Raw genomic sequence first — 25600 nt, forward strand, 5'->3', positions numbered from 1 at the left:
TTTTGTTCAGAATTATTTTATTTGGATTATAGCAATTAGTATCACTGATCAGTAGGCCAAATCCAGGCAGAGAGCACAGAATCAATTTCACAAGGCAACAACACGTACTAGTATTTTAGCATACAAACCATTTCACTGTATATTATCAAGTAGAAATATCTTCCAACCATGCATAAAATCTCTATGCTTAATCTTTCAGAGCTCCAGGTAATACCAGATTCCTAAATATACAAAAAATACATTAACTTATAATAATCTTAGTGAATCAGACTTATAAAATTACAATTTTATTCTTCACAACATAGAAAAAATACAAAAATGACTGTATACAGTTTTCAACCAAATTTCACTGACATAAATATACATCAAAATGTATGATTTGATGTACACTCATGAAAATTTTAAGCTGAAAGATAGGTTTTAAAATGACACTGCAGATTGGTCCACACAAATGCCAACCTTTCTACTGATAAATAACAAAAAAAACCCAAACCCTTTGATAGAAACATCACGTTGTGAAAAATTACAATTTGCCTGCACCATAACCTGCACCTTACTGCAATTTACAATATGAACATTTCTACAATTCCAGTTGTAAACTATACACTGGTAAGAACCTTGGTCTTTTAGAAGGTAATGAGTAACTTGAACAAAGCCAGCATGGCAGAACATAAAGTATTGTCGGTGGAACCAGTGCACACAACACAAAGACTACCAAAGCAGAAAACGTCTGCTGCAGAAGTTTGGTGATGCTGATAGAAAACATACAAACCAAGTAAATAGACTGTGGGAAAAAACCCCCTTCTAGATCTAGCGACAAAGAGTACTAATCAAAGCTTCTATTATAAAGTTCACATAAACCACATTACAATTTCAGTGACTGACAAGGGGAAATTTATTCCTTATTTTATGAGGAGGAAAAAACCCACACATGTGACGAAGTCAGTATTAGGGAAAAACCCAAACAGTACTGTAGTGCAATGCCCTAGTTCTTACTCAAGATCACTTTCCAGTGATTTCCATGGAAGCTAACCTTGAAAGAGCACTGCAGACTGAAGCGCTGTAATTCTTGTACATACTAACTGCATGTTCATACTTCAGAATATAATTTTTAAAATCAACTTTGCTGATAAGATTTCTTACCATCAAAGCAATTTCTTTTTCTTTTAAAAGGAAGAGTAACTCCATTTTCTTTTAAAAGGCTGTAGTTTATTTGTGTGGTAAATTAGTATTTTCAATTAAAGTAAATATTCCATACTAAAGCTTATTCAGTAAAGATGTTTGTTGTACAAGCTTTCTCCCTACTGGCATCTCTCTGCTTTTCCATAGTGCCAATGCTATCTAATACAGATCTGTACTACATCTTTCTCATCAACAGAGCTATGAGTTTCATACAGGAATATTACACAGCCATTCTTCTTCTCCAAATTGGACCAACAGATGTGTAAACAAATCTTTTATTTGGGCACAGAAATCAAATCAAGAAAAGTTCAGGAGCTGAGCATGGACAATATCCAGTAACCCGAGTACATCAGGAAATCAGATCTTTTAGATGACATCCTTTAGAAATACTGACACTAACTCCTCTGATAGCAAGTATATGCAAAAGGAGATGTTTCATTCAGAGGTGGAAGTTTACACTTTCGAACAATGAGTTCAGTATAATGAAACATTTCTCAGATCACTACAACAAAGCATCACATACCCTAATGGAGAAATGAATTAAAATTGTTGCATCTTTGAACGCAAAACCACTCTGAGGTTGTATACGGCCATAGCGTTTTTAATTACAGCCAATAACTGTCTCCAAAAGGTTTAAAATAGAAGCAAAGATCATTATTATCTCCTACCCTCTCCCTGCTTACAATAGTCCTGCTTGTGTTGAACAGGAAAGGTGTTACATGTGTTACTGAGCGCTAGGAAAATTCAGTCAGACTTTTTGATGGAGCCAAAGGAAATTACTGAAAAATCCCAAGGTTTTTTGGGGGTTTTTTTGGTTGGTTTTTTTTTGTTTTTGTTTTGGTTTTGTTTTTAAATACAGCTCTGACAAACATAAACCAAAATAATTGTAAATCCAGCTCTCCCCAAGTGCTAGAACAGAGAGCCTGTGCCCTTAGCACTTACTGGCTATGTTTAGGGAGAGCTGCAATGTGTCAAGCACAAGTAACTGGGACACAGATATGGGCCATATCCAGGGGGAGGTGCTGGCAGGCACAGCACAAGACTAGTATTGCAGGTACTATGGTAGTGGTCACACCTCATTTATGCACTAAATCATGATGTTTCAAGAAGGAAGCCTGAGAAGCCCTTGTGTTGTTGTCTAGTGGCTCTGACTGGGTGAAGATAGGACTATTCGACTAGCAATTCCTAACAGAGCAAAGGCCATAACGTACACTGCCTTTGCTTGGGTATTTATTCATTTCCCTGCTCCCTTTGTCCCTTCCGTTCCCCATCCTCTACCCCCAATCAACAGTTTGCTCAGAACTTGGGGCACTGCTCACACAGCATTAGTGCTTTCTGCCTTGACACAAGGTTTTCTCAGTTCTTTCATTTTCTGTTCTACCTTCCTGAGGGAAGGCTTAGCCTGAAAACCCAGAGAAAGCATCTAGGAAAATTTAACTTTCTATGATCTTCTGCTCTTTCAAAAGAGCAGATGAGGGAGGGCTTGTCCAATCTGCAAAAGCAGCATGTAACACATGAGATAATCTGCTTTCAAAGAAGGAGCTTAGGACTTTGCAACACTTCAGAACCTGAGTGCCTGGAACTGCCTGCTTGGATGTGCCAGTGACACACATTAGTCACTTGAGAAAAGTTGGGTTGAGGAACAAGGCCCTCAAATGATTCCACAGTAGACCAAATAGTCCTCAACACTGAAAGATGAGTACCACTGTGATGGTGGACAGTGATTAGAGATGATAGTTTAAAGTAAAAAAGGGAGAACTGCACCTGTTTCTGGGTGACCTGCCTCCTTATATTGTTTAGATTCATTACTGATATCACTAGAAATATTACTATTAGTATTATTTTTTAATGTTTAAAAAAGTATCCAGGATGCAGTACTTAGAGGAGTTTTAATGTTTCAGATAAGCATTACAGCCTCTGAATTAACATTAGCATTTGAGTAATCAGCTTAAACAAGATCTTCAGAGAACAGACTCTGGTCAGACACCTTACTGCTTAAATTCCTAAAGAACCACATTCCCCTAATTTCCCATAATTGGTTTCCTGTTCTTGTTCCCATCACCTTTTAAATACACAACCTACCTTTCTCAATTCAAACACTTTGCCTGGATTACATTCTCCACTGGAGTCTCTGACAAAATCCTAAAGTATTCCAGAGCATATTGTTTGCTTTCACAGCAATACATACAGTTTCTGGCATGCAGTCAAGCACTTAAAAAAAAAGACGTATCAGTAATATAACTCCAATTCAAGCATTTAGTGGGTACAACTTCATCACTCATACTGCAACCTTCAGGCATTTAGTAATAAATGAAAACCATTTAGCACATCATTTAAGAAAAAGGAAAAGGCTAACTGCCAAGCCGTATAAAGTTTAAAAGTTTTCTGAAGCACTGCAAGCTGAAAATTATTTCAATGTTTTACATTGTGGAATTTCCATGAAATCAGATTTATTGGTTATTCTTACTAAGTTATTGGTCTTTTACCTCTGACTTATTTTATCTTGGTATATTCTTTATAAATGTGCTGGGTATTGAAAATCTGCAGCATTTTGATGTTTGAAAAGTTCTGAAAAAGAGTTGGAATTACTCCGACTTCTTGTGTTCTTCAGTGTGGGAAAGTACCTTTCGCCTCTGATGTAGCATATGAAAATACAGCTGAGGAAAGACTGAAGAGAAAACAGACTTAAGTAAAGAAAATATAAAGTGAGGCTTACACGTCAATGTAAGATGCACAGTCACATGCTCAAGGTCACCAATTCTCTATTAAAAGAAAACGTGCTTATTCGCTTTCTGCTCAAGTCATCTATTACCTTTTATTCTTTAAAGAGAATAAGTGATATTGTCCTTAGGCTTCAGGTACTATTTGTTTTCCTAGAGCAATCACATTTGTAATTAAATGCAAAATGCTTTATTTAACTCTGCATGTACAAGCAGGATGACAAAAGTTTCCTGAACTGCACACACAATAGAAAGAAAATACACTGCATGGAGGAAAAAGCCCTTCCGAAAGAATGACATTTCCAGATTTGTTTCATTTCTTGTAATTCTAGTGTCACTTTTTCAGGATCTAAAGAACTTTATACAAACCGCTGCCTCTTTCATCTCTTCTATCTATCCTCCATGCAAAGCTTTTTCTCCTCCTATTTCTAAGACGTTACACAGTATGTTTACAGAACAACAAAGCAGGGGATGGAAAACATACATAACCCGCAAAAGCTACAATTGCCATGAGACACTGAACCTTTGTGAACCACATGAAAATTAAACTCGGTCAGCATCAGCTTAAATTATATGTTACACATGCAAACTGTTCATCATAAACATAGGCCAAAGTATTTAATTTGTGTACTAAATTTTTTTTTGCAGGTCAACATTTTTTCTTTTGGCTTTCTTTACCCTGTATTTCATTCCTGTTTCCTCCCTATCCTGATTCACTCCACCAGTGTTAAGGAGTGAATACAGCTGTCCGGAGACATAACAGAATACAGACCCACATGGTTTCTCCATTAGAAGTTTACGTAATGGGGATTCATTATATGCAAAGAATTTAATGACATCTTTTCTAGCAAGATGTCAATTTTGACAGACAAGTACAAAATTAGAGACTTAAAGTGAGATAAATGGTAAGATGCAACTATCAAGAACATAAACCCCTCAATTTTTAACAACAGTTTTCAAAGCTTGCTTTCCTTGTGATATGAACTTTCACAAAATTTCCAAGAACTTCAGTGGGTTCAGAAGGCATAACTCCTGCATAGGTAGCTTTTATGAACGAATAACTGAACTACAGTGTAAACAATGACTGAAATTAACATTGTTTTTCTTGTATTTCAGGAATACGACAGGAACACCTTCATGTAAAAAGGCACCTAAGACTGCCTGAGTCCAAGCAGTTGGTTCTCAGAGTTAAAATACCAATTCTCAATAATAATTAAAGAAATAATAAAAAAATTTAAAGTTATTTAAAAATTCAAGTTACACATCCAGCAAATGCTAATGGATCACAGAAAATACCTCATTTAAGAGACTGCAATTTTAATGGAGAAAGGGGGCTAAAAGTGTTACTTGGGTTCAATGTGGGTTCCCTCCCACATGGCCTGTCCCCTGCGATCTAGCTACTGCACAAGAAGTAATTAATACTCATGGTTATTTTGACTAAAACAAAAGATACTATTCTGGCTGCTTGGAGTTAGTAACATCACAATTTTTGGAGGAGGGGGACAAGTAGAAAAAAAATGCATGAAAAGTGAGGCTTTTTTTAAGAACAGCTGGAAAAACTTATGAACCTTGATGTCAAGATGGTTCACTGAAAGTGTAAGTGCTTGTTACAGAGACAGGCACACTACTGAAATTTATATCTTTGAATATGGTTTACCATTCTGCACAAACAACAAGGTTCATATAAAGACAGCTGCAGAAATAGCTAACAGCAGCAACATCATCACTACATTATTCTGCATGTTAGACTTTATCTGCACATTTAAATTTGCTAAAGGCTTCCGTGTTTCTATTTCCCATTTCAAACCAGCAAAGCCAAATTTTCATTCCATTTATAGAAACATCAACCAGAGATTATGCCAATTGAAGTTAATTCAACAGAAATGGTTCCCTACCCACTAATGCAAAAGCAGTGTTCTTATGCTTGGTAAAGAACTGAATTTTAAGAAGCTGTTTTGAACTTTGTTCTCCTAAAAGTCGGGGGGGGGGGGGGGGGGGGGGGGGGGGGAGAACATATGAAGATGTCAACATTTGCCAGGAAGTACCACAGTTATTTGATATTCCAAGTGTAAGACAAAAAACATGTATTACTGTTTTGCAGGTGTTGGTAGAAAGCAATCCCTGCAGTTTTAACTCCAACTTTTTTCTTTAGATAATCTTCAAAATTAATTTTGCAAAATTAGTTAGTTATATGTGTATTAATCCCACAATTATTAGCTTTGCCTGTTACAGCTTTTAATATAAAAAAAACCTAACAAACTCATACTTACTTGGAATGTAAGAGATCATAACCAGGATCAGGAATGTATAGTAGTCAAAAGAAAAATTGTACTTGTTAGGTAAACTAATGGAATACAAGCCAGACTGCCTGACGAAGGGTAATGCAGCATATATTGTGAGTAATTCACCTGAGACTCCCATTGGATACAATATTATAAACAAAGTGTACCTAGAACAAAACATTTATGGAAATGATTAAAAGTTATGACAAACTCTGACAAAGTATTTGTTAAATGCTACTATGGATATTCAAATTTTAAATTCTCAACTCAGTATTTATTTCCCTTAGCTCTTATTTGATTAGAGCATAGCAAGGTATGAACATTATTGCAAGATAAGTATTCAAATCGGCAATCAGTTTGAATTATTTAAATATTACCTTTAAGAGTCTAAAAACTATCTTTAAAACTATTTTCCTCCACCCCTCCACATACTCTGTTACCCCTTACTGTTAAATGTCAGTTTCTGACAAACACAATCACTTTGTAAATGGGACTGAGTTCTGACAAACTACTTTTTCAGCTTACAATGCAACAGATTTTTTTTTAACCCAGAAATCTGATGGAAAGAAGCTAGGGAGTCACATTCACAAACAGGGCAATTACCTCAAGGTGGAATCTAATTTTTTGTACTGCAACTATTTTTCAATATAAATATCCCTGTCAAATCAGTGCTTTAAGGCTATGATTTCTATTATGCCACCTACCTGGCCCATTTGATGAGATAAGGGAGATGGTTTAACAAGCTAAAAGTATAAAAAGAATAACGGATTATCTCAGTGATTGTCCAGGCCACCACAAACAACAGGACACTATCTTCAGTTTGTACCTGTAATAAAGAAAAAAAGCTCAGTATGAATTCAAATGTTACTAGTAACTCACCAGACCCAAGAAAACCTCAAAGAAATCAATTCCCACAGGTTGCTTTACTGCATCATTTTAGAGAACAGACTCCAAGAATGAGCTTAAAAGCAACATTAATAACAACAGTAAAACCCCCTTCTTATCATGCTCCATATTTTTCCTAGTTGCTTAAGAATAGCTCTGCTTGGTGATCAGTTAACTTAAGATCTCCCATTCTGTGCAAGGTAAATCAATACAAGAAAACGCTGAAATGCTGCAAACAACTCATAACTCTTCCATTCCTATATAGTACCAGCTTCTATTTCAGTCCTGTGATTGCTTCCTAGTGCAGCAAGCAGGAAGGATGCTAACACACTAGTCTAACATTTTATATCTGGTTTAGAATTTATATTCTGATCCTAGTCCGTTCTACTTCTGAGTAGAAGCACTGTTTTTCTCTCTCTACAGATGAGAAACTGGGTCCTAATTTTGAGCAGTAGCAAAGCAGCTAACACCAAGACACAGGCTGGGAGGAGAAAAGAAACAGAAGCTCAGATTGTCTCACCTCAGGCAAGTTTGACAACTACCTACTTCACTGCTCTTTGCTCCTTTTTCTGCTTATTGCATCCAGCATAGTTCCTCTAATGTCACACTCAAGGCATTATTATGTTTCACTGCTTTACACCTCTTAAAGCTTTTATTTCAGACACACATCACTGAACCAGCTTTTACTCCCTTCATATTTTGAAGGTTAATCTTCAACAGCATGTATTTTTAAATAAATTATTAGATTTATTAGATTTTGGACCATAATTACGAGGTTTAAGTTTCAGATGGAATAACAGTGAGGAAGTAGTAGATTGGGTCGCATACCTGCACTACAAACTCTTGAGAGCACAAGCATGATTTTTATGCAGCCCTCCCATTCCTTCCCTTCCCTTCAACAGAATTCTCAGCTGTGTGAGTACCTTGAGCCCAAATTCAGTGGGCCATGGGAACAAAAAGAGCTCAACCACAGGGGCCCGCGTTTTCTTTTTTCCTCCAACTCTTGAAAAAAGGGAAAAGGAAGTCAGTAGGTGTGGGTGGTACACTCTAATTCATCTTGGGCAAAGTACATGTACAAATGAAAAAAGGAACAAGAAAATGTATGGGCAATCAGAAGCCTTTTAATAGGAGGGGACTGATACTATATTTGTGTGTAAAAACACTCAGGAGGATTACCCATAAAAAGCTTTCTGTTACAGGCTACAAAACCCAGAAAGATTTATACAGAAATCTTGGGATATCCTGGAATGTAGAGCTGCTGTTAATCTATATTCTGCTGCGTATAGCATTTCAAGTCACTTTCATTGCATTTTGCAGCAAATGCACCTTGTCCTTTTTCTACATGAAACTCTGATAATTTGCTTATATATTAATCTCCTTTACATCACCATAAAAGAACAAAAGCCAAAACTTATTTGAAGATTTTCAGAGAAGAGATCAAATCTATTTTTACATTGCTACAGGACGCTAATCCTGTTTGGGGTCTCTTTATAAGCAAGACTTAGCTCCCAACCTAGAAAAGTTAACAGCACTTCACAGATGATGCTGTAGAGTTAGTTCCCAGCCTAGAAAAGTTAACAGCACTTCACAGATGATGCTGTAGAGTTAGTTCCCAGCCTAGAAAAGTTAACAGCACTTCACAGATGATGCTGTTCCCAAGGAGCAACATGCTTCACAAGCACTCCAGAGCTGCATCTTCTGGTCAAATCAGAAGTAGCAGCTTAGTGAGTTCACCTAAACCTATGAGTCACAGACTTCAACCTGTACTTTGAAACCCCCCTTCTTTCCCTACCTATGGAAGTCAGTAAAACCAACAAATAAAAATTTGTAGCTTGAAGTAGCACCCAAGGACGTGAGCAAGGACAGGAAACTGTGAAGCTGACAGTGAATGATAAATGTAGAAGTAGAAATCTGGCAGTTCTATCACAGGACTTGTGTAATACTGACTTCACAGGTCTAGCCTTTCCCATCTACTTTAACATTAGAACTGTGTTTAGAAGTTATTAAAACAGTTCATACCATTATAAAACATACACACACAACCCTGGTAAGGTCACTTAAAGAATCAATGATTGTGCCTTTATAGCTTGTGTCCCTATTTAAGAAAGAAATACTACTGGAAATTGGTGGTAGTTTTAATACAAGAGTGACCTATACAGTTTTCAAATAGTTCCATTCTGTGCAGTAAGGAACCGAAGGCTACTGTGCATTTTATCATATTTTAACTACACTACATAGTGTGTAAGAAACATACTTTTTAATGATGAGCTAACAGATCTGTCAGAAGTCTGTCACTATTAGAACATCTCTCCAAGGACTGACAATTTTTCAATACTTCAAATAAAGAAGTCTGAGATGCACATTACCAAACCCCCAGGAACTGATTTACAAAACAGTCTCTCAAGTCTTACTCATTTAGGCACTGATAATGATGCATTTGTAGCATTCCTCTTCCAAGTTGAGGATAAGGGGGATAGTACAGCCAATAAACAGTAGACTCCTAGTAAACCACTAAGCCCAATGTTGCCCTCAGAACTCTATTTCTCTTCCTGTACTTTTTCATGCCAGTCTTTGAAGGAGGTGTTAGACAAAGTCAAAGCACATTTTACACTTTATTTACAACTTATTTGTCCAACTGCCTTAATAAGAGCCAATCATACCACAGGCGTAATTTTTTGGCATGTGTTTCAAACCAATTTATGACCAAGGAGAGTCCTGAATATATTTTAGCTTATCTTCAATACTATGAATAGCAGACAATGTTTGTTAAAATGTAAGAGAATCCATAGCCTTTTAAGTTGCAAAGATAAGAATTGGGAATTGACAAAATAAAGCCTGAGAGGTTTTTCCTGTTCTCCTTGTGCATGAAAAGGGAAATTCTCTAGGATTTCTCCATGTAAGGAGTAACAGTTTGACAAATTATTTGCAGAAAATTTCAGCTGAACACCTAATTAAGAAATCCAGTGAAGAAGAGTAAAGCCAGCAGCACTATGCAACTGTAATGATGAAACAGCACGTCTCCCTCCAGAGCGCTGGTTCTCTGGTACATTAATAATGAGAGAGAGAGGGGGGGGGGGGGGGAGAGGGGAGAGAGGGAGAGAGGGAGAGAGGGGAGGAGAGGGGAGGTTAGAGAGGGAGAGAGGGAGAGAGGATCCCGGGAGAGAGGGAGACGAGGGGAGTAGTGAGAGGAGAGAGGGAGAGAGGAGAGAGGTGAGAGCAGGAGCGATGGAGAGAGGAGCAGGGAGAGAGTGGCCAGAGAGGCGAGAGGAGGAGAGAGAGGGATAGAGAGGAGATGAGAGGAGAGAGGGAGAGAGTGGAGAGAGGGAGGATGAGGGAGAGAGGGAGAGAGGGAGAGAGGGAGAGAGGGAGAGAGGGAGAGAGGGAGAGAGGGAGAGAGAGAGAGAGAACAGGAAGCTTCACAGTAGGCACAACGGGCCTGACAGACATTTGTGTTATACAGTATTACTCAAATTTTACATAGATGTAAAGCAGTGATGAATTAAGCTTTTCAACTGCACTCACCCATTTAGAGTTCTGAACTTTCCAGCGTGGACTTCTTTTACTGCAACTTAGTCTTAGATATCATAAATTAAGATGCTCTTCCCTCTTTAAGTATGCTTTACTACTGATGGCAGATGCCAATTCACCACTCTTGATACTACAGTCTTAATTACCAGCTCGATATTCTGTACATGTCATCTTCACATCACCCCTTTCGACTGTGTGTTCTAGAAAGGTTCTTCTAAACTATACTTATGTGCAACTTATCTGTAACTGAACCCAAGTGGATAAGCATTAAATCACTGCTGACACCATTTTTTAATTACACAACAGAACTGGGTGCAGAATTATCTATTGGAACAGAACTCTACGAAGGCCTACCATGATGTCACCAGACGATCTCCTTGTTTACACAAATTCAGAAAGACAACTTTGAACCAAAGAGCACCTTCTGTTCTCCTATGCCTACTTTCTTAAAGTCCTTCACACCAGTCTGCTCATTCTCTTCCCTCCTTTGTAGGAGAAATGGTAAAATTCACCAAACTGACTTCTTTCTGATGTAATGACAAAATGATTACAAGTACTCTATTACATGCCAGGCCCTCCTCCACTAAGCTAACAGATACTCATATGGTGGAGGTAAAGGGAATCTCATTGCTCCCCAAAGAAGTGTGCAGTGCTTTAACATTTGCCATGCTTTAACATTTATTATAAATACTTTCAAATTGAATTTAACAACACATCAGCACTAACTTCAACAAAAAGCACAAACATGTTAGTGGCAAGAAGCATGCTTCAAATCACATCACATATCTAGAAGTGTATTCTGACAGAAAGGAGGGATGCAATACAGATGTTTCTTCTTTTAACTATATTATATATGAAAACAGTCTGGAAAAGCAAGATACTGAACAAGTCTCACTCGAAAAGTTAAAGAGGAAAACTGCATTTTATTTTACAAGAACCTCATCATGCAACTGCATAGCTTACAAGTTCCATAAAGCTGTGTGAGAATTTAATCCTGGACTTCACCATGGAGCTCACTTGTGCAGACAGCCCTTTAGAAAAAGTAGAACACTCGTGACACTTTCAGTACATCTCCCCAGGTGAGGCTGCATGCTCTCTGGCTGGGGGGAAGGGGAGGGGTCAGAATACAGCCTGTTCATTTGATTTATTTGCTCTAAGTCACAGGTGAAAAACTCACCACAGGATTCCTCATCCTTACCATTCTTATGCCCACTTTCTAAGACATTAAAAAAAGTAACACAATAGAGTCTCTTGCAAGACTTTAACCAAAAGACCACACAAATGTGAAGAAAAAAACTGCATGCAATATTGTTGAAAGAATACTTGTTAAAAAAATCCTTGTTAAAAACTGAATGTTAGGCTGAACTTGTTGCTCATTTTCTCCCATTTTGCTGTTTTTCTCTGGTGAGAATGTGGGCATAAGTTTTAAAAAACCTAACCCACAATCATTTTACAGACTTCCCTCTGATGTCTAATAGACAACACATGGAATAATTCTAATCCATGCATTCCAACCTTTAACATTTGGGTTACTTCAAAACGAGGAGGCAATTCATAAAAACAGATTATCACTCTTCTTTATGAAACACCAGGTACCTCAACATTACACAGGTAAAACGCAAAACTACAGGCATTTTTCTTTAAAAATATTTTCTATATTTATCTAAAAGCTAATGTCTTGGGATTACGGCTTTTTTGTTGTTGTTGTTCAAAATCTAGTATTTATCTCCAGTGAATTAACAGAGACTGGAGTACATTTATTTGCCCCAAAAAGTGAAATCCATCAGAAGATAAGTATTTACAAGATTTTGAGTTTATTGAGAAACAATAACATTCTTCCACTTTAAACAGCATGAAATTAAGGCTCCACATGAACAAGCATCATAATATCAGACAGGGCTGTTAATTACTAAGAACTACAGTGACTTATGTTACTCTACATGTGGATGGACGCTCTGATAACAGGTTTGGAATAAGGAAGAGAAAGCAGCTTCCCTGAAGACTTGGTAATGAAACAAGCTCCTTAAGACATTCTCCATGTCAAGCCACAAAAGATCTTATGCATATAACAACACTAGATGACTTATTTCAGGCAGCCATGCTGACACTGGCATCAAGACTAATTTCTTTCTTTAATGAGAAGAAAACCAGTAAGATTGGTTGGCTAAAGTAACAGCACAGATGTGGCATATCTGGGCTATTACAAGGTATTCAGATGACATGAAAGAGTCGGTCAGCATGATCTGTATCAATTAAAGCATGTTCAGATTTTAAAATAGCTGTCAGGAATAATTTTCAAATAAGACTGCTTCCAAAAGATTCTGCAGAGATTTGTATAAAATACAGCAATATTTGGTGTGGTAAGCAATGAGAAAAAAACACGCAGGCCCCAACCCACCTACGCTTGAATGTAAGGAAAATGAGTGAAGGACAGAGGGAAGATTATACTGGAGAGTGATAACAGAGAACATCCAGGCATTGCTGTGCACAAACAGTTGAAGGGGAGCTTCCACATGCCATGGTAAAGAAAGCAAATTGTGTATGAAACAGGGGGGCAGTGAGGAGATTTTGCTATTAATTATGCCACTAGTGAGATCAATACTAGAAAGCTGTCCCAAATTCCAGGTTCCATATTACACACTGGAACCTCTTTAACATTCAAGTAAGGACTGAAAAACCTATTCAGGAGCTAGATGTCTTACAGTGAGAGAATCAGACCTCAGTCTATTTGATTGTCAAGAAGAGATGACATCGGATTTATTTTTATTTCTTTTGATCCACAGAAATTTGCATAAACAAACAGAAGTCATTTTAAGGAAAATAAGACAGCGATCAACACTTGCTTTTTGGCCTGGGTCATTAGTTTTTCTATCTATTTTGTAGCTTAACTTACCTCTTTTACACTATGTGTTACTGCCCACGTCAGGAAAACCCTTGACATCACTTGGAAAGCAGTCAGAACAACAGAAGAGGGAACAATGCCTGGAAGATATTTTGCAATTAGTAAATATTCCTGACTATCGGGGTGGGAGGTGGGGAAATAAAACACAGCTAAGCCAAAGTCCAGTTATTTGAAATTTTTGGAAGAAAAGCATTTAATTTTTTTAATTTGAGAGTACAAAGTCTGTCCTGTGGTGTGTTTATACAGCCTAATGCAATGCAATCCCCTGACAAGACTTTATGCATCAAAATGCAAATAAAAGTAATTGGTCTTGTTGCAATCACAGCATTCCTTAACATACAAAACAGCTGAATAAGATGAAATAACTTCAATCAAATAGCTTTTGGGATACAGTCTTTCAAATAAACCGTTTGATTAAAATATCCAAGATACTCTTCATTACTGTGATTTAAAAAGTAAAAACAATAAAGATGTTTTGCACAGTATATGCCCCAAAACAGCAAGTAAAAAGTATAACTACTTTGAAGAAACACTGTATCTATCACAATATGGGCTAGATCGAAGTTTATAATTCCTTCCTGGGAATACAACTTTTTAAAAAAACAAAACAAAACCCAAGAAATAGCTGATGCATTGGTAGGTACAGAAACAATTTCAAGATTTTCTCAAGGAAGCAGATTTCACTGGTTCTTCTAAGCAAGTTCTGAGGTGCTGATTAAACTACCACTAAAAGGATCCTACACACCCAGGCCTGAAAGCGCAGGAATGGTTTTAGACTGCAAGATTACACAAAATTTCTAAAGTTCACAGCACAAAGTTTTCTTTTCTTCCAACAGCATGATGAAGACAAATGCAACAGCAGTTGCACCTCCTAAAATACAGTAAAAAGTGCTTCTAAAATTAATGCAAATCACAGCAAGCAACACAACAACCTCAGAAAGATGTAAAAGACCAAAGAGGAAGAAAGAATAAGAAAAGCCAAAAGCAAGTTTAATCAGAATTATTTTCAGTCACACCACCATTATGTTAGTCTTCTTTCAGTGTAAAAAGAGGGAAAAATCCTACACACACAGTGCTCTTCAGTTTTATCATGTATTGTTCATAATCTAATTTCTGTTGTAAAACCTCAGGGCAGAATTGTTGTCTGTTACTCAGACAACACAAAAGGGGGTGCTAAAAAACCCCACAATCGGTACTCATTAAAGTCTCACTCCTATGATATAACAGACCTTTTCTTTTATACAATTTAGATCATCCCTTCCTAAGCAAGATAACCTAATGTTCCTGCAAAGGAATGTATAAATAAGCCAAAAAGACTGTGCAGGAACCATCTAAGATTATCTCACTAGTGAGACAAACAAGGTTTTTCATTATAGCCAAGACAATGCCAATCTATGCCAAAAACAGGAGATCAAAATAAGTGACTCACCAGCTACGATTTATGTAAACTTTACTTCCCTCTACTTATTTACTCACTGCTCTGAAAAGGTACCCGACAGTCAATTTTAAACTTGGTATTTTCAAAAACATCTGTCACCACTTATATAACACTGCACATGCTAGAGCGGTGCTTGACAGAGGGCTCAGGTCCAGAACCAAGCACCAAGTAAGCCATGCCCAGACCTTTTCCAGATCCTGGACTAAGCCTCCCACCTCCAGCAGGAAATCCTCCAACTCCCAACAAGTGCTTCCTCTCTCCCAGGGAGTTCCTGACTGAGAACAGGCTGTACACATAGCTTACAGGTGGAAGCCCTCGTGTCCCTCCTAACTGAGCAGGCTAAAGCAAAGCCAACCAGTGCTGCCTTTGGCTTGCCAGAGGGTTGTCAGTAAGCACCGCTATGGTAGGAAGGCTGGTACTGTAGTGATTCTGTAGGCTGGGCCTGTACTCACCAAAGCCTTCTTGCTTTTCTCCATTCCCTTCACAAACTCTCTGTACTGCTCTTACATTTTGGTGTCTCCTATCACCTCTTTCCATACCAAGCTCCTCCAGGCAGAAGCTCTTCCATGCTATCAATGCCATTCATACACTTGGGTTCCGCCTGATACACAAGTCAAGGAATTACATGTTCACTTTCCATTTGCCTGCCCTTCAGTCTCTCCTCTTGGTCTCTGGGCTACATGTTACCTCCTCTCTTCATGCAGAGCTCTCCTTCATTTTTTAGATCTTTGCCACATGCCAAAGTTCTGTTCTCAACCATGCTTGATAGAGACACTCCCCTATCCATCTTCATATTTTGAAGAACTTGCCTCACAGATGCTAACATTTCAGATTCCACTGAAAAGATGTGGAGAGAAAAGTTATGCTGATACACACAGCCATCTGTCACAGATAAGCTCTCCTATTGACAGAGAATTACAGCTCTAGTTACAGAGCTGCAAATTTCCTGTTTCTCCTTGCATAGAAACTTCTACCAGAGTCAGTAGGACTACAGCAGACAGCAGCAGTGTATCCAGCTGTGCAAAAACCCTTCACTTTATTTAGGTGACAAATGCTGCCATTGAGGAAAAAAAAATAATGCATGGGCAGTTATAATAAAATAAGTAGGTTTTTTTATAAAAAACTTTTGTGAGGGAAAGCAGAAAGATAGAATTATTGTGTAAAATGTTGCAACATTCTACTAATGGCTCTCTTCACTAATATTAAATCCTGCGACCTACGAGAACATAGGCTAAGTGGATCCACATCTCAAATCAGCTGAGCCAGGATTATTAGCTTTGCACACAGACAGGCCGCTACAGTTATCTTGTTTGCTCTTCTGCACCAGCCTGGAAGGTGAAACACAGGACTCTCCTGCTATTCATTGATTTCTGTGGACATATACTCTGAAGTGTGAGGAAAAGAATCCAATTAAATTTTTTACACTTTCTTAGATTTAATACTAGTAAACATTGGCATCTGCACACAGGTTTAGCTTAAGAAAACAGTAGACCATTATAGATTTAGGATGGTAAAATAGCATTTTATCTTCAATTTTTTTTGCCCAGTGTTTTGAGATTTAACTCATCCTTCTTGCCACTTGTTAAATAAGACTTCAAAAATTTCATATTCTATTATTAATTTTTGACACGAGAAGTAGGTATGGTTTATTCTGGTAAAAAATGGTAATTGAGATTTAGTAAAATAAAATGGTATTGGAAGGACTGCCTTCACAGCACAGGCAACTATATGATACATACAGGCTACTCTGAGAAGCCTTTACATTAATTTGAGGAGTATATGATCATTCATTTCTTGGGATGATCTGTGCACAGCCTACAAACTGCCCTTTATAAGATAATGTTTTCAGAGTAACTGAATTATTCAGGAAGGTCAGAACTACTTTACCAAACACAGTATTAGACTGCCCTCTGCCGACAAATTTATGTATATGATTTTAAGTTTTCCAACTACCATATTTGGTTATTAAAAACCCCATATATATCCTTTGCACAGGAATTCGATATGAACCTACAATCCAATACACCCTCCAGTACGTAGATTGTTTGTACGATACTTGAAAAATAGCAGGTTTGTAGCTGCCACTTAAGGAACCTTAATACCATCTTACTCTTCAAAAAGTAGCTAGCAAACACTCAAGATAGGAGCTCAAACACTTATATTTAAAATCACAAGACCAACTACTTGAACATGACTGTCTCTTTGTGAAGACTGGATTGTTCAGAAAAAATCAGAGTTAAGCAAAGGTATGGAGACACGCGCTGCTCCCTTTTATAGGCAAATTGGCTTTGATCTTGCAGAGATTGCCACACATCATCTATTCTATGAACAAAACATCCAAATGCTGAGGCCAAACTGTTCACTACTCACGACGACTAACAAACCTGACAAAATGCAATCCTGTCACTCAGACATTAGGCTCTTCAGGTTGACTGAACCACGACAGTGCTACTGATCCCAAGCCACATAGACACAGTGGAGTTCCTGCTAACAAGCCTCACAGTACTGGCTAACAAGAATTGCTGAGTCAAGTCTTCAGTAATTTGTATTCTCCCAAACAGTTCCATTAAAGCACAGCCAAATCTGGGATAAAGAATGGTTACCCCTTCCTAATTTTACAAGGTGTATCTATGCTCTATGGATGTGGGCAAAGTTCTAGTGCTTGAAATGTTATTTTTATTGGACTTCAAATTACTTCCAGATAGAAATATTCTTTTGGAAGAAAGACAGCTTGGTACAGAAGATTATAGGGTGTAGAGATGGAGAGTAATGATCTCCTATAAAACATTTATAAACTGCTCTAAGATTTGTAGCACTGGAAGGATCTAGATAAAAATAAAATGTCAAGTAACTGAAAACCTGTTACACTATTTTCCTTTTTGGGATTTAACTTGTCAAATTATTTAGTAAAAAATTGGAACGTACTTCAAGCAGAAAGTAGTGAGTTATGCAAGAATTAAATCTGGCAATTCATAGACCATAACATTTTTCACGCTAATATATTGCTAAAACTGCAGTCTTCTATAAAAATAATAAAACTGAAAATTTGCAAGCTTACCAAACGCACAGTGCAGAATCTAGAACAAAAAGAAAAAAAATCAAATCACTAACATTTCAAATGAAGCAGTTCAGAAACACGTTTAGTTCTACCACAAGAGCTTAAGATTCAATATCTGTATTTCAAAGATTAAGTTTAATATTTAGCTCTGCTGCCCAAGCTAAATAGCAGACAGTAAGCTCCCTCACCGCTTGCTAAAAGGAAACGTCCAGCATTTGTGTGAGGCATATTTCTTAGGTTTACCTTCAAATCACTCTACAAATGCTAATGAAAAAACAGGTACCTAGAAAGCACTGTTCAACAAAGGCTGCCTTAATTCTCCTAAACAAAATACTCATGCAAATATTAGTAATGCTAGGGAAGAAGACTACACCTACCTCAAGCAAAGCTCCAGTTTGGAAGAATTTCAGGGGCTTTTCTATTGAATAGTAAAGGCTATGGTAGCTACCTTTAGCCAGGTATGCTCGAACTAGACCAACTGCAATAACAAGCCACCTGAAAGAGAGAAAAAAGTCTAAGATAAGGAGACATTAAGCAGAGCATAAATACAAAGAAATCCTTAATACCTTATCTGAGAAAGCAACAGGCATATAACTGTCCTGAAAGATATTAACTTTTTGCCTACCCACTGCAACACTGAAAACATCAAATATTTGGATTCTCTGCAAATTTATCAAAGTTAAAGATAATGCATTTTTTAAACATCTTTTGGCACCAACACGATACCAATATCTTTAATGTCTAAGTTTATTTTTCAGTGAGCTGTATTTAATTTAGTTATGGAAGGTATTAATGACATTTTAAATAAGACTGGCATCACATTTTGTTTAGTTTAAGCAGAAAAACATTTACTGCTAGTCAAACATCTCTTACCATACCATAACTTAAAGAAGTATGACAAACAATTAAGATTGAGAAGGCATTGATTTTAATGTTTCAGTTCAAAGTAAGCCCTTAGACTTTATGACAGACCATTCAGCTTAATTGCTAGCATATATTTTATGAGAAACAGTTATGGATAAGTAACTGCAAGAAAACTGAGCCTGCTAAAGCCTTGCAGGCAGCAATGGCCATTCCTGTCCCAGCTTTCCTTTTAAAGCAACAAACACATCTAGGCCTATATAAGTAGTGCCTATATAACTGCAACTATACTACAAACAATGTGACCTATTAACCCTGCTGATTTTCCCCTCAGGTAATTTAGGAAGCAATCCTAAAAATTCTTCCTCCAGTCTTGGGTCGATCTTTCACTACCAGAGCTGTCCAGAGTCGGTGTTTGCCCACAATGTCAGAAATTCTTCAGTGAAATCTAGGACAAGCCACAAAATTAAGGTGGGTACCCTGGTCAAACACTTTTTCATTTGAAATGAGCATCTGTAGTTAGCTTTAGTTTCCAATTGCTTGTGGCAAACATGGGGAGAAGGGGTTGGAAAACAAGAAGTGGGAATCCTTACCAGCAGCTTGCAAACTTTTCATTGACCGGTTCATCCTGGCTGTCTTGCCCTCAGCTACTCCTAACGCCACACTACTTTACCTCCACCTCGCTCCAAACCCAGAAGTGCTGTTACAAAGCTTGTGCTAACAGTCACCAAGTGTCTCTGCTAACAACAATGCACCTCAGTGGAAGTGTGTGTAGACACATAGAAAGTCCCCTAACTATGCGACAGCTTTTCACTTTTCAGAAAAACATCTGCAGCTGTGGTTTTGTAATAGGGAAGATGATGAAATTCCTTTAATTTACAGCATATTAGGTGCTTACAAGTACCGCATTAGGTATCATGAAGTATATACAAATATTGTCCCAAATGTAATAATTGTTTGAAATACACTGTGAAGTTCAGATTTTTCAATAACACGCAACTCTGGCATCCAAGTTTGTGTTCGTAACAACATTGTTAGTATGACTGAAAAAAGCTATTTCATTTCTGCCTGGACTTCTCAGAAGATGAGCACCAAAGAAAAAGCAGTAGGAGTGGGGAAGAGAAATGGGGAATGAGAAACAAGCCCTCCCTTTTTTCAGTAGTGACAAGTTATTTCAGTTAAAGCTGCCTTGTGAAACCAAAAGACAAACATTTGCCAGGTAATTGCTGTTTACAAAGAAAGAATCCAATTTCTTACTTGGACTTCACTGTAGAATAAACCAGTAAGCGCTGTAGTATTAACGACTCTCCCTTGCAACACTGACTGCTTCTTTTTTAGAACAGTAAATCAGAGCAGGTTGACACCGTCCTGTTCCTATCTGTCAAGTTCCTCTATTTTTCCTAATCTTCTGTGTTTGTTGAGAAACTTTGCTGAACTGAGCATTTCTCAGGTTGCACAAGATCCCAGTTCTTGGCTGTGCCTGCAAACTGTTCTCACCTTAACTGAGCGTTTGGTGAAGCACATGGCTCCCAGAGGAGCTCCAGCCCCTTGCTCATCTCCACTCTCCCTGCCGGATCACTGACTCCAGAAAGACTGTACTTTCCATTCCATTTACTGTCCTTCAAAAAGGATTTAATACAGATCAAAGTATTAATCTGTACAAAATTAAAAGCTGTGCCTAGTTTGTGTTGAAGCTTTTAGTACCAGTACCTCTGTCCTGCTTCTGTGATTCTTAAATAGTTCTTCACCCTCTATGACTAGAGAAAATGGAATAGGAGTAGGTGAAAGTGAGGAAGATCAATGGAAAAAGAAACATGGTGAGAAGTTTAAAAGGGCAGCAAAAGGCACGACTGTCATATGGAAGCTAAGCTGTAAGTTAGTTTTTCCGGCTTTCTCTGACCTAGATACCGAAGTCCACCTAAAGTACCAGCTGGAGTTACATTTTATTAAATTACCACTGCCATGCATGTAAACTTTAAGCTAGACTCTTACACTCTTTGATTAATCCAAACTAAGGAAAATGAATACTGCATACACACAATTTAATTTTTTTACTTTCAGTTGCTCAGACTTGATAAGCAAGCTTCATGCTCAGATCCTTAGTTTAATTCCCATTATTTGTCTTACAAATTATAAAAAGGTGTTTTCTTATGCAAAGTATACTGAGGTTCTGCATCCTTTATGCAAGAGAATACAGCAAAGCTATGCAGCTAATGCACCTGAAAAGGGAGAAGTGTACTTTGACTCTCAATAACCAGCCACTGAAGATGTGGACAATGAAACTCATAACCCAGAATACTCTTTGCTCAACACTGATAACACAAACCCTTGCAAATTCAAAAGCTATTACATTAAGATCTACCTTCTTGAGTGAAATCCTTTTGAAATTCATTGTATACACCACCACCAGCTACTTCTACCCAGAGGTACTAGTCAGTTACGGCACTTGACTAAAAATAAGAAGCAATCACATTTTAAAGCAGCTTATCAAACATTTACACGCAAGTCTAACACAACATGCCCTCCCTTCCCATCCCTCCATTATTCAGTGATTTCAGTCAACCACAGCTTTTAGGAAATAATTTCTATGCTGCATCTATGCCTCCAGAATGAGCTTCCTATGCCAGGTCAGGCATGACTACATGACTTCACGCTGTGACGGGAAAGTAACAGTTTGACTGAATGCAAGAGAAGAAAGATGCAATGCTTTCTATAGCTTAACACTTTGAACCACGGTCAAGAAACCTGACCAAGTACAGCGGAGAACCAACTCCAGGACTGGTTATTCCCTGTTGCATCATGTTGGTCCCTTTTCTGAAAGAAAAGGCCCCAAACATATGGTAAGTTATGGTAACATATGGTAACATATGGTACACAAATGGTAAATGTACGCAGCTTCATTTAGGGATCCACAGGTGTGTATACTTTTTCCACTGTTTTGCTCTTGCAAAATCCATTGTATTACTAGGAATCCATATACTACATTGACTACAGTATAAAATTAGAAATAAGGTCTATTATTTTTAGAATCAGTACGTTTTCTTTAGCTAAGTCAAAATAAATGCAAAGTAAATACAGTAATTATGCTGAGATTTTTCAATTGTTACTTGATCCATTTTAAATAAAGCTAATAGCCAAGGCAACTATGATCTTAAGACATTTACTCTACTACCTGTTTATTGCACAACAAAGCTGTTGTGTACTTCAGTTTAAAAGCCACCTTTTTGTAAAGCAAAACCAAAAAACCCACTTAAAAGAATTTTTTTTTTAAATCCCATGTGTTTTTACAGGATCACTTCATCATGTAGGCAGCTTCAAATTTTTGGCGTTTTCTTTTCACAATTCCTTTTCCAAGGCAGTGCTGTCTGAGAAACTAAGTCTGAGCGCTCTGACACAGGGACAGTAACTAATTACTGCCACCAGCTGTGTATCAATCTTCCCACATGAACAACTGGGCTTCTGCCAACCAACTCCTGAAAAACTACCTTATTATGAAGTCTTTCAAAAAGACAAAAATAACTAATTGAGGTTTTTTTCCTAAGCTCAATGTTGTATACTGTGGAACTTCAGCAGTGTCCAGGGGAAGCACAAAATCCTCATCCATTTGAGCACAAGTTATCAGTCAGAGCCCTCAACAACCGACCCCAAAAGAACGGCAGTGAGTGGCAACGCAGAGATATGAACCCTGATCGCAGGCCTCCTACTGTAGCTCTCCAAAATGCAGAAATCATCTAATCACAAACATGCCCAGAAAAAAGCAACTTATGTTAAAGCACCATAAACCACATCCCACCCAAGACTGGAATTTTCTAGGAAGTTTGGTATAAATCAGGAAAACAGGTAACGTCATGATCAAGATTTACGTGACAACAGGAAGCTAAATACACATTTATGCTATTTATTTCTGAGTTTCTAACACTTGGATTTGTTTTAATTTTTTCTTCTGAGGAAATAGAAATTTCATATGCTTAGGAACTTGCCCTACCATGATAAAAAGTTCAGGACCTCTAAAGAAACTTTCCATTTATACCAGAATTTCTCTTTCAGGTTTTTGAGATCTTTTATAAATGTAAGTGAATTAAATATGAGCAGCTCAGCGAGCAGGCAAACGCTTTTACTTCTAAAAAGAGCTCAGAGAGGTTAACTTCCTAACGTCGTGCAGGGACACCACAACCAAACTGAAGAGACCTCCTGACTGCCTGTACTCTGTTGTATTGCTCACTTAGTTAAGTATTTCTGAAACAAGAGATTCATTTTTATCAAACCGTCAGGTAATTATCATTCCCCTCTGAGTGAAATACCCTGTAAATATCACATGGAACCATAAACCTGCTTAGCAGTTCTGTTTCACAGTAGCATGCCTATTGGGTAATGGGTGTAACGAGCACCTTACAAGAACTGAGCTCTCCCCTCCTAGCTACCTTTGTTCCACATAAGTGTAATGATCTTATAAGCTGAAAGAGCACCAGCTAAGACAAGAATCACCACGCCCAATTGCCTTACTGAAATAAATCGTATCTATGTTAATTCTATACTAATCTTCCCCACAAATAGCGAGACTAGTCTGTTTGCTTGACTCCTCACCTGCCAAGATTTATCTAGTGGGACACAGGCTCATTTGGGATTCATTTTAAAGGCTCTTTTCTCCTCCCACTCAAATATCCTCAATCTTTCAAAAGATGGTTTTATTTTTATCTGGATTCCAGGAAGACTCTACAGCCTCTTAAAAAAAAAAAAAAAAAAAAAAAGGACAAAACTCTCCTTTATCTTAATTTCAGAGTCCCCAGTTGTCGCTATTTTTATTTTTGCGCCCAAGAACACACCTGAGCACGCACCAACCTGCCCAAGTCTCCATTTTGCTACACAGGGCAAGAGCAGAGCATCAAGCAGGCCTAGGAGTTCATGCGTTGCAAGCGGCAGCTTTCAACTTCAACTGAAGTATGTAGCAGCTGAAGGGTTTACGGGGAAATCTCGCAGGGCTTTGACGGGTAACAGCTTTGCCTTCTTAACTACCGCTACGGATAAATTCCCTGCATTTACGTTCACCTCTCTACTAAAAAGCGCTGGAGCGCACACCACAGAGGTGGCGAGGCGAGGACAGCGATCTACACAACCACCTGGGTGAGAACACAGTTGCCGAGCAAATTAAGGCGTCAATTATAAAACCCAGCAGCTCCCAGAGAACACACGCTTGTGCTGTCCCGCCTAATTCCTTCTGGAAGGGGCGCGCGGCAGAGGACGCGCCGCAGGGGGGCTCGGCCGGTGCCGGGCGGGCTCGGGGCCGGGAGCTGCTGCCGCCCAGCCGAGGCCTGGCGCCGGCGGGGACGCTCGGGGGGAACAGCGCGGCACCCGGCCCCGGGTTACCGCCATAGCACAGCGCGCCACGGAGAGAAACGAGCAAAGCAGCTTTACGTATGCGGACTAGAGAGCCCTCGCCGGCACGAGAGGCAGCAAGAGAGGGTGGGTTGCGGCGGTCGGTTTTTTAGCGTTATCGAAAGAGCGAGGCATCCGGTAGCACGAGGGACACGGGGAACGGCGTCCTCGCATCCGATCCCCGGGCGGCGCAGAGGAACTCCTCTCCCAGCCCTGACCCGGCCCCGCGACACCCGCCGGGGCCGCACACGCACGGACACGCGTGCCCGCACACGCACGGCCGCAGCCCGTCCGAGCGGAGCCCGCCCCCCACCCGCCGCCTCCGACGGCGGGACGGGCTCCGCCGAGCCCCGCGGCGCCCGGGGGCGCGGGGAGCCCGACCCGCCGCCGCCGCCGCAGGCAGAGGGGCCGCGAGAGGCGGCGGCGGCAGCGTCCCCCTCCCCGCCCCGCCAGGCGGAGGGCGGCCGGTGAGGGGAAAGTTTCCCCCGGCGCGGCGGCTGGCGGCAGCCCCTGCCCCGGGGAGGCGGGCGGGGAGCCGAGCGGGCCGCCGAGGGGAGCCCGGGCGAGGCGCCCCTGCCAAGGCAGACCCGCCGCGCCGGGCGGCCCCCGCACGCCGCCCTTACCCCGCCGTCATCACCACGTTGTAGATAACGAGGTAGGCCGTGGCCAGGGCGCCCGGGCCCTTCCTCCGCCGCGGCTGCTGGCTGCCGTAGCCGTTGTCCGCCCGGCTGCCGCCGCCGCTGCCAGACGCCGCCATGTTGCGGCGCTCCCGCGGCCTCCGCCCGCTCTTAGCGTACGGGGGGGCCGCGGGGCGGGACCTCCCCGCCTCCCCCGGCGCTCCCGCCGCCGCCGCCATCTTGGAGGCGGGGAGGGCGCTGTGCGCAGCCGTCGGCTCGCCCGCCTCGCAGCGCCGGGAGCGGGCAGGAGCGGGCGGGCGCCGCCGGCCCTGCCCGGCGTCGGTGCCGCGTCCCCCCGCCGCCCCGTGCCCGAGGGGCGCCCCGGGCCACGGCCAGATCCCGTGGTGCCCGCAGAGCGGGGCTCGGAAGCGTGAGCCGAGAGGGGTGGCAAGCGCCTGGGGAATTTCGCTTCTTGCGCGGCGCTGGCCCGTGCCCGCCCGGTGGGGAACGACCTCTTCGATCGCTTTTTAAAACAGGTTAAAAATGCCCCTCTGCGGGCTCGCTGCCGCAGGAAGAAATAGGTCTGTCATTTTCTTAGAGAAGTTAGTAGCGTTAGTTGCCAAGGTGAGGTTATTTTAGGAATATTTAGTAGGTTTGCATCACGTTTATAGTTTAATAAGCTGCTGAAGCTGAGCGCAGCTGGAGCTCTAACTCATTTTCCGCTGGTGTTTTACACAGCAGCAAAAACCTGGAT

General features: G+C 40.0%; 1 protein-coding gene across 3 annotated transcripts; it reads right to left on the bottom strand.

Annotated features, from left to right (window-relative positions):
- On the bottom strand, positions 1–25030 carry HACD2 (3-hydroxyacyl-CoA dehydratase 2). 3 transcript variants are annotated; one of them, XM_030017235.2, is made up of 7 exons: positions 24853–25030; positions 18373–18490; positions 17996–18014; positions 13491–13579; positions 6889–7010; positions 6173–6351; positions 1–3850 (listed from the first exon to the last, which is right to left on the bottom strand). In XM_030017235.2, exons 1-7 carry the CDS (start codon positions 24984–24986, stop codon positions 3768–3770), a joined length of 744 nt encoding a protein of 247 aa, XP_029873095.1. In that variant the 5' UTR covers positions 24987–25030; the 3' UTR covers positions 1–3767. The 3 variants fall into 3 exon arrangements, with proteins under 3 accessions (XP_029873095.1, XP_040980159.1, XP_029873096.1); XM_041124225.1 differs by lacking the exon at positions 24853–25030 and adding an exon at positions 21219–21237; XM_030017236.2 differs by lacking the exons at positions 17996–18014; positions 18373–18490 and having other exon boundaries at positions 24853–24956.
- Between the last annotated feature and the right edge of the window lie 570 nt (positions 25031–25600).

The sequence above is a fragment of the Aquila chrysaetos genome, chromosome 6 (assembly GCF_900496995.4).
Source record: "Aquila chrysaetos chrysaetos chromosome 6, bAquChr1.4, whole genome shotgun sequence".
In the NCBI taxonomy this organism is placed as follows: domain Eukaryota; kingdom Metazoa; phylum Chordata; class Aves; order Accipitriformes; family Accipitridae; genus Aquila; species Aquila chrysaetos.

What these genes read in the sequence shown, in the direction of transcription:
- HACD2 (XM_030017235.2), bottom strand. Translation starts at nt 24,986, where the DNA reads ATGGCGGCGTCTGGCAGCGGCGGCGGCAGCCGGGCGGACAACGGCTAC. An exon ending in TAACACATAGTGTAAAAGAG is followed by an intron (nt 7,011 to 13,490) that starts GTAAGTTAAGCT and finishes TCTTTATTACAG; the next exon opens with GTACAAACTGAAGATAGTGT. An exon ending in TATCTCATCAAATGGGCCAG is followed by an intron (nt 6,352 to 6,888) that starts GTAGGTGGCATA and finishes GTTTTGTTCTAG; the next exon opens with GTACACTTTGTTTATAATAT.